At 42.6% G+C, this 9,251-nt stretch overlaps 1 protein-coding gene across 1 annotated transcript; it reads left to right on the top strand.

The window, feature by feature from the left end:
- The first annotated feature begins 2,637 nt into the window (after positions 1–2,637).
- On the top strand, positions 2,638–5,244 carry adra2a (adrenoceptor alpha 2A). The gene is made up of 2 exons (XM_080759261.1): positions 2,638–3,056; positions 3,235–5,244. The coding sequence occupies exon 2, from the start codon at positions 3,410–3,412 to the stop codon at positions 4,664–4,666; it is 1,257 nt and encodes a 418-aa protein (XP_080615387.1). The 5' UTR covers positions 2,638–3,056; positions 3,235–3,409; the 3' UTR covers positions 4,667–5,244.
- The last annotated feature ends 4,007 nt before the right edge of the window (positions 5,245–9,251 follow it).

The raw sequence follows: 9,251 nt of genomic DNA, 5'->3' as shown, positions 1-9,251 counted from the left end.
AAATGTTTGAGAACCACTGCTCTAAGTGAGTCTTCATTGCTAATACAGTGACCAAGGTCCATTTTTGGAAGCGTTATACCCGTGTGTATATAAAACAGATTTGTGTGGTTTGGTGACAACAGAATCTTGGATATATGTTTTGCCAAGCATCCTTCTGTTCTGTTTATGTCTTTACTAAGTATTGGCAAATTAAAAAAACATTGACTTGGCTGCTTGGTTGTGAAGGTCAAACTTAATCAAAGCCGACCCATTGTAAGAGAGTTATTCTGAAACCAACTGTTGCAAAGAATGCTACTTTGCAAATAGTTAAAATGACCATGTTTGGTGATGTTCTGTATGTACATACATCTTTTTAACTGTAATAAACTGATAAATATTTACAAATTGATGTGCAATATTTGTCTTGTGTATGCTTTTTTATTGTCCTCACTTAAAACTTATAACATGTAATTTAAACACTTCTGTGTCTAGTTTTGTAAATGCTTTACCATGCGAGATAACTTTTAATGCAGTGCTTCCTCAAAGAATATACCCATAATACATGCTGCTGTTTGCAAGTTTCAAATGTTGCAAGAATACACTAGAAAATCATAGAAAATGGTTACTCTATGCTATCTGGATTTTGTTTGGAAAAATCCTTCTCTCGTTTTGAACGTAATTGTGCATTAGGCCATTTTTGAGGGTTTTCCATCATAGTTTCAAATATAAATTCCCTATCTGTTCTGAATCAAATTCTCATGGTCCTATTAATAATACCGGTAACTGCACATTGCGTAGGCCTACGTGCACACTTTTACTAGGAATGAAGCTACTAGATCTGTAGGCTTTGACATTTGGTCATATAGGCTACTAAATAATATTCCGGCGGCCTACCTACTTCTGAATCACTGAATCACTAGTGTCACACTAAGCTTGTGTACAGAAGTTCAGCTTGCACCTGCTCTGGCACAAGGCCGCCCCCTGCTGGTTAATAGCTGTAAGAATGTGCTGGCAGGAGATAGGAGCTGCCCAAAAACCATTACCCGCGGCCACGACCCGGCACGACCCCACCATGGACCCCACCCGGCCACCTGGCACCCCGGCAGTGTTTTCATTTGGGTTAATATTAACATATAGTTTTTAGGGGCTACTCTCAGTCTCATCAACGCAATTAAGGGGCCCCACACGCCTGCAGCTTCAAAGTAGGCAGCCTAGACTAAGATGTGTGTGTTTAAATCAAAATTATTCTACATTTTCCACATTATAAATAAAACGAATAAGATAATAAAACTGATCTACAAGCTCCAGAGTCCCAAACATCACAAGTTCACAACACAATGTAAACTGTAACTGTCCCAGCAATGGATATTTTGTATTTTCTATTTCTATTTTCTATTTCTAGTTTATATTCTATTTTATTGCTCACATTTCTGAAAATGTATATGTGAACTTTATAGGTATATTATTTGGGTACATATAAATGCATGGTGATATAGTGCCATCCACTGTGCTCTGACTGTTATTGTGGTCTGTCTGGTTCATGGGCAGGTTGAATTGGGCCCACCTGCTCTAATCACCTCGTTCTAATCACCTCATTTAAAGCACCTGTGGGTCTTGGGCATGTCAGATCAGAACAAACGGAACAGAGCTGCAGAGAGGAGCTCTCTCATGTCAGAGTCTGACATGACATAACTAAGATAAGAGAAAATAATATAATATGAAAGAACTTAACTGAACTCCTGAATAATCGGTGCAGAAGGCGCATATACGGTACGTTCCCAATTGTTTTGTTTGTCTGTAAAAGTGTCATTGTTTGTGTTTATTGTTTGTGTACATTTTATTGTTTGTTTAGCTGACAAGGATGTTCATATTTCATTGTTTCATTGTATTTAAAAGTGTATTATGTGATTTTCTTTACAGTTTTTCACGGTTGTCACTTTGGAGAAATAAAAAGCCCTCAGTGAAATCAGTTGGAGCGTTGTCATATTTCTGCCACGGATAAAGATGGTTTGGGAGCAGTTATATAAACTTGATGTAAACTCATTCATAACGCGATATTATGAACACATTTTCTTTGGAATCCTTTCAAGGAGGACCCCTGGAGGTCCCCGGACCCCACATTGAATTCTCACTTTGAGTTTGAGAACCACTGAGTTGGGACATTAATCAACAGCTGGACTGTTAAATGGCTTTTTTCGGAGGGAATAGGCTACGTGACATTTGAAGTCCAAAAGATGCATGAATGGAGTTAAATGGCAGCTGCGTCCGGCGGAGACTCTTGGAGGAGACGACAGGTGTCACTGTATCATTGCGCTTTGTCAGCGCTCTCAAGCGCGTCAATAAGTTCTGTTTACACAAAACATCCAAGGTCCAGGGACTGAATGTTCCTTTAGGCTATTTTTCCCCTTCTTACTTCTGACTATTTTGCCTTCTAGGCACAGTAGGCAGACATAATAGCCTACACGGGAAACATTTTGATTCCAGAAAATGTGTCGCGTTTAGACGGAATAGGCTATTCAGCGCAGCGTGCAGAGACTCCAGCATCACTGGCGGTGATGTGCGATCTACGCTGGATGATAAACGCGCGCCATCCGTAAAGGGTGTCAGATAATCATAAGAGGAGTTATGACAAAGTCATAAAAAACTCCAGCTAATAATATTCACGTGGTGTGTGTGTGTGTGCTTAGCTGTGGCCCTGGTTGCTGCTAAGCAACTATAGACTAGTAGGAAGGGGCTATAAAGAGAGGGAGTGGCGGAGCGGAATATTGCACTGAGAAGAGGACCTCCACACACACAGAGACAGACATGCAGCATACAGCACAGCAGCGACCGGGATAACATGATTACCGCTCTATTAGCTCCGCTAGTGAGGCTCAACTAGATGCAGCACAGGGATAATTCTGTGGAGAGAGAGAGACACACACACACACACACACACACACACACACACACACACACACACACACACAGAGGCTGAAAGTAGCCTATAGTTCATTCTTGAGCCACCTGCACATGGACCAAGTGGACTCTTGTTATTGATCTATAGGGGGACTGTGGCACTGCTTATAATACCTAAGGTAAGGTTATATTTAACTGTATACACATTGTCATTAATGGTGTGGAAATATTAAGTCTTGTTGTTGTTGTTGTTTTTTTTTGTTTGTTTTTTCTTTTGTAATTCATGGTTATTCATTATTATTCATATAGTCAGACTTATCCAAGTCTGATATATTTATTTATTTTCCTATATTTCAGATTAACACCCAGCTGATCTCTGAAGAACTGGCACACGATGAAACGAAAAAATCCACAAATACCACAGCCATTCAAATCCCCCACATCGTACCGCCTAAAGTCCTCATCTTTTCGAGTGGATGCCCTTTGTTAACCTCACGTGAACCTGGGCCGGGAAGTGGGCCAGTCTGCTCCGATGGGGTCTGACAACAACGACACCAATGGGACGATATTGAACGGGACTCTCCCAGGAGGAGGAGGACGAGCGCCCTACAGCATCCACGTCTCCGTGCCCCTCAGCGTCCTGGTGGGGATTCTCATCCTCCTGACGGTGTTCGGCAACGTTCTGGTGGTCATCGCCGTGTTTACGAGCCGGGCCCTGAGGGCGCCTCAGAACCTGTTCCTGGTCTCCTTGGCGTCGGCGGACATTTTGGTGGCCACGCTGGTGATGCCCTTCTCCTTAGCCAATGAGCTGATGGGATACTGGTACTTTGGCAAGGTGTGGTGTGAGATCTATCTGGCACTGGACGTGCTCTTCTGCACGGCCTCCATCGCCCACCTCTGCGCCATCAGCCTGGACCGCTACTGGTCCATCACGCAGGCCATCAAGTACAACCTGAAGCGCACGCCGCGCCGCATCAAGTGCATCATCTTCATCGTGTGGATCATCGCGGCGGTCATCTCCTTCCCACCGCTGATCTCCATGGAGAAAGAGAGCGACGTGGAGAAGGGCCCCATGTGCAAGATCAACGAAGACAAGTGGTACATCATCTCCTCCAGCATCGGCTCCTTCTTCCTGCCGTGCATCATCATGGTTCTTGTCTACGTGCGGATCTACCAGATCGCCAAGAAGAGAACACGGACTCCACCGGGCGACAGGAAGAGGAAAGAGACGCAGATGATGCCGACCGCCGCCGGAAACCAGAAGGAAAACGGCAGGGGCGATGACTGCCAAAAGAAGCTCAATGGCGAGGAGGAGGCAAAGAGGGAGGGAGGAGGGGAGGAGGAGAAAGCTGAGGTGAACGGGTTGGACCTAGAGGAGTCGTCCTCCTCCGACCACAAAGTGAAGAACCCGTGTTCCATCAAAAAGAAGGCTAAAGCCAAGACCAAACTGAGCCAAATCAAACCTGGGGACAGTAACCTCCCCAAGCGGGCCCAGAGCACCAAGGCGCTCCGATGGAAAGGCCGGCAGAACCGCGAGAAGCGCTTCACCTTCGTCCTGGCTGTGGTCATCGGCGTGTTCGTATTCTGCTGGTTCCCATTTTTCTTCACATACACACTGACAGCCCTGTGCGAGTCCTGCTCGGTCCCCAACACCCTGTTTAAGTTCTTCTTCTGGGTTGGCTATTGCAACAGTGCCTTGAACCCTATCATCTACACCATCTTCAATAATGACTTCAGGAGGTCTTTCAAAAAGATCCTGTGCCGAAGAGACAATAGAAGAGTGGTATGATAGACAGCAGCATTTTCTGCACAAAATTATTTGATTGTAAAATACATTGACATTTACATTGTGCATGGATCACTGGCTCAAGGTGTAATTGCTTGGGAAAGGGTTTCCTGGGACAAGCAGTACATATGCAGTTAAGAATCTACAGTTTATTCTTTTCATAATTGTAAACGTGGCATCAACAAGAATAATTTAAACAAAGCTTTCAGCCTCATAGCCACATTGAAACCAAGTCATTTTTTTGTAAATACTATAAATGAATGGTTCTCAAAGTACAGTTGAAGAGGAGGTCCCAGACCCAGAGTGTCCCTGCTGAATGATTGATAGTTAGGAACCAAATGGACCCTTAATGTTCTTACGAGTTACTGGGGACCATGGCCTAATGCATACCAAACTGGGGGACTTGAAAATGAAAACGTTTTGAGAAAGACTGCGATAAATCACAGCAGAACAGGGTGAATTAAATGATGTATCTTGTTCTTTTATGACAGTATGTTATACAGTATGTGTTTGAATATAGTTTATATATATTTTCATTGTTATGGATACAGTATTGTGCCATTTTCTATGGTGATGTGTGTTGGAGGGTAAAGAATAAACCCATTTCCCTGTGGACTCAGCATCAGTCTCTCATCTCCACTGTGAGGGGGAACCATTTTGATGACACTATTTGTATACAGTATGCCAGACATTATAATGCACTCAAACACAGACATGCTGCTAGCAGGGGAACAGGAGCGCAGCGCCACACAATTGGCAGCAGTGTCAAACATAGACAACGCCAACATCTGAAATTGCTTTCAGGGGAAAGAGGGAGAAACAACAAGCAGAAAAAGCCAAACATAGTTTGAATGATTGTGATTCCTGTGAATGTTTGTTTGCTAACAGGGAATTATAGGGAATGACCTCATCTGAAACCTCCCAAAACACCAAAAGCCATGTAAATCTTGTAAGAGGGCAGCAGATCAGACAGGCATTTAAACTGTTGTTAAATTGTCAATCAATCTGACCTTAGGGAGAAAGTCATGTTCTTTTACTGTTTGACATTGAATTCATGTGGTCATGTGTTTTTGAGGTTGGATGTCAAGGGTATATATGGTCCAAGATTTTCAATTTGAAAAGCAAACATTATTTAATTTTTATCATTTTCTAAACACAAAACACAAAATATTGACATATTGACAAGAACAAAAAACAGATTATGCTTGCCGAGGCTTTGTTTACATAGACCTTATGGGAGGCTTATGAGTGAGGTGTGAATGTTATATAAAGACTGAAGTGCAGTAGAAACGGTTCATTTACCAGTCTTTGTTACGGCAGTATGCATCATTAAGTAAAGATATACAGAGCCTGTCAAACCAGAACCTGATGGGATTGCTGTGTACTGTATCTCTCTGCGTGCCTCTTGTTATCTCTCTTATCTTCCATTGAATCTCTCTTTCTATCTATACAGGAATCTATCTTTCTGTATTTCTCTATATCTGTAATAGTATACAGCAACAACTCTGTGAAGATGCATGTGCACATTTACTTGTCACACTCAAGAATTCACGCATGCATGCTGCGCATTTGCACACGCACATATGCCCGTTTCTCGTTTCTCTACATTCTTATTTCTCTCTTGCTCTTCCTCCCATCATTTTATCCCTCATCTCTCTCCCTCTCTATTTCATCTTCTTTTTCTGTCTCTGCCCGAGCCCCCCCCCCCCCCCCCTCCATCTCTCTCTCTCTCTCTCTCTCTTTTACTCTCCCTCATGCATCAGCAAACACTAGTCTGGTGATATCATTAGTGTGTTCTGCTCACATTGGAGAGAGCCAGCTGTTGTGGTAAGCAGGCATCACCCCCTGCAGTGCTGTCCCTGGGGAGGGATCACCAGCGTTGACAAAAGGCTATTTTACAATTGGGACGAGTGTCCACCGACAGTGTTGGTAATGGCCGCAAAGTACACTTTTTTTCATTTGATATTTTTGTTGTCCAACACTGTGGACAGACACTTTTCTTTTTAAGATATTTTTTGTGGCTTTCGCCTTTATTTTTTGTAGAGGGATAGAATCACAGTAGTAAAGGCCATCAAGATCGGGAGTCGAACCCGCGGCACACTGCCAGACAGGGGTACCAGCCCAGGTGCCTGGACCGCTGAGCCGCAGCCCAGGCCGACAGACACTTTTCTGCATAAATGTATGAAACAATGAAAACAACAGAATACACCTGCACACTGTATTTGCTCGACGGTATACATGAGTATATTCCTCAGGCATGAGGATGGTCCGGAGGGACCGAAACGTTGCTTCATTAAATAAGAAAATACTCATGTACCGCATGAACTCATGTACACAGTGTGCGGGTGTATTGTATTGCTTTCATCGATGTCCACTGGCTACGCACCTGTGCATACGCCTGATTTATAGGTGTGCGAAAGTTTTCTCCTACTGTATAAATGAATAAAACAGCTTGTAGCATGGCAACCATTCAAAAAGACCAGGCACAGAACACATGCAGCACATTAATTGTGGAGAGAGTGGGTGTCAAATGTGACATTACTACATTACTTTCTGAACTCTCAGAGAGTGTGTGTGTATGTGTGCGGCTGTGGGTGTGTGCGAGTTCTGAAGTGTTTGTAAACGGTGCGTCGTGCCACTTGGTAATGCAACTTGCTTGTGCAGAGTCAAGAATAGCTTCTGCCTGTGTCTGCCTCACAAGTCACACCCGTGGGTGGCTTGGGTGAACACGGGTATGATGACAATGAATGTACACTGAAGCACCCACCTACTACAAGCACTTTTTCAGTCTGACATCCGCCTATTCAAGGTGCTTGTGTTGTATGATTATGTGTGAGTCATTGTTTGTTTAGCCTATGCCGTTTCAAAAAAGGAAAGAATTAGAACATTGCACCACTCATCTAAATTGTTTGCATCACCAATGGATAAATGCTACAATATTGAACATTTGTGTCTCAATCTGAATCACACATTTTCTACTATAATTCCATTCCATATGCCCAAAATGGTTGAAAGTTGTTAACCCCAGCATCCCTATTCTGCGGGAAATGTTTGCTGAAAATAGCACATCCCTCCATATCTACAAGCTCACAACGTGTCGTGTTGTCAGGTTGTAGATCAGCTATTTTCGCGAAGACATGGTGTAAAAGGAAAAAAACAGTTGTAACTCAGAGGGTTTATGTAAGTCATTAAATATTTAAGAACTATAATTTAGAATTCCCCATCTCATTACATGTGTGATTAGCTTCCAGCCTGTGGGCCTGATTAAAAGGCGCCCGCCAAATACTCCACATCAGATACTTTCCCGGAAAAACAATTTGTACAGACAAAATCTGTTTTTCCAGCAGTCATTATGATTAAAAGCAATCATCTCCAGTACTCCCCGTCTCCGGGACAGCATCATTGGATGCATTATTATTAGAACTGAGATTTTTCAGGGAAATTACTTGAAGAATGTTTCAGAGCGGCCTTCAGTGTATCCATACACTGAAGTAATACTAATGAGTATTACTTAAAAAAAAAAACATTTTGGGACAGTGGCTCAAGACATAATTGTCATACTGCCCAGATTATGTCCAGATTATGCCATATATTTACAGAAGTGAAGAGGTAATTAAGATCTGATTACCATAACATAAAATGCAATACAGTGCTCGACAGCATTTGTCCATTTGTATTAGGATGTAAAATACTGAACCAAACTGGACGCGTTTGGTACGGGACTGAACGTTTGGTAGGCTATGGGAGTTTCCACACCAACATAATAGTCCAGCAGCCCTTTTGTTTAAAGTGGGAAATTTGGTATATAGTTTTTTTTATTGGCCTAAATACATCCATTCATGAATCCACTTGCTGACATTGTTGACATTGCTGACCTGTTGACATTGACCAATCTTTTAAATGGGGGTTTATATGTGACCATACCATTAACATAACATCCTAAGTATATAAGGCAAGATTTTCTCATTTTCATTATGCTTTAGCATGTGACATGTCAAACTAAGGGGTTTTCATGATTCTGAATCCATTTCATGCATTCGTTTTGCACAAAAAACACTTTTGCCTTATGATGTCCATGGTATGGTCACATGATATAAACCCCTATAAAACAATTGCTCACAATATTTTAGGCCAATAAAAATAACTAGGCCTACATACCAAATGCACCGTCCCAGCCAACCCGACACTTTTGATGCGTATGCAAATAAAACAGCAAATTGTGTGTGATTAAATCATCTCGCTGGCCGTATGTTTGACATGGCTGAAGTAGATCGCTCCAGTGAATTGGTAGACACTCCCTAACCAGGCTTCAAGCGCGCTCTTTAAAACCTACGGTAGCCACGCCCCCTCCCCCCACAAACCCACACGGGCTGCAAACTTGCAGTGTGTGTTTGTTACGGTTTGTTATAGTAAACAGACTGAAAAATATAAACAACTTATAATGTAACTTTGCACTCCATGAAGTGGAGTAGTCTGGCGTGTTAGGAAGTGAAACTGCTCAGTCACAAGTGTGTGACAGCTTGAAAGAGAAGTTATCTTCATAACAACAAACGGGTGGATTTGTTTTCATTCTGCAGGTGAGTTAGCT

Source organism: Protomyctophum bolini (genome assembly GCF_963924005.1).
Source record: "Protomyctophum bolini genome assembly, chromosome: 3".
Taxonomy (NCBI): domain Eukaryota; kingdom Metazoa; phylum Chordata; class Actinopteri; order Myctophiformes; family Myctophidae; genus Protomyctophum; species Protomyctophum bolini.
This window is presented reverse-complemented; position numbering and strand designations above follow the sequence as displayed.

Coding starts and splice junctions, on each gene's coding strand:
- adra2a (XM_080759261.1), top strand. CDS start 3,410: ATGGGGTCTGACAACAACGACACCAATGGGACGATATTGAACGGGACT.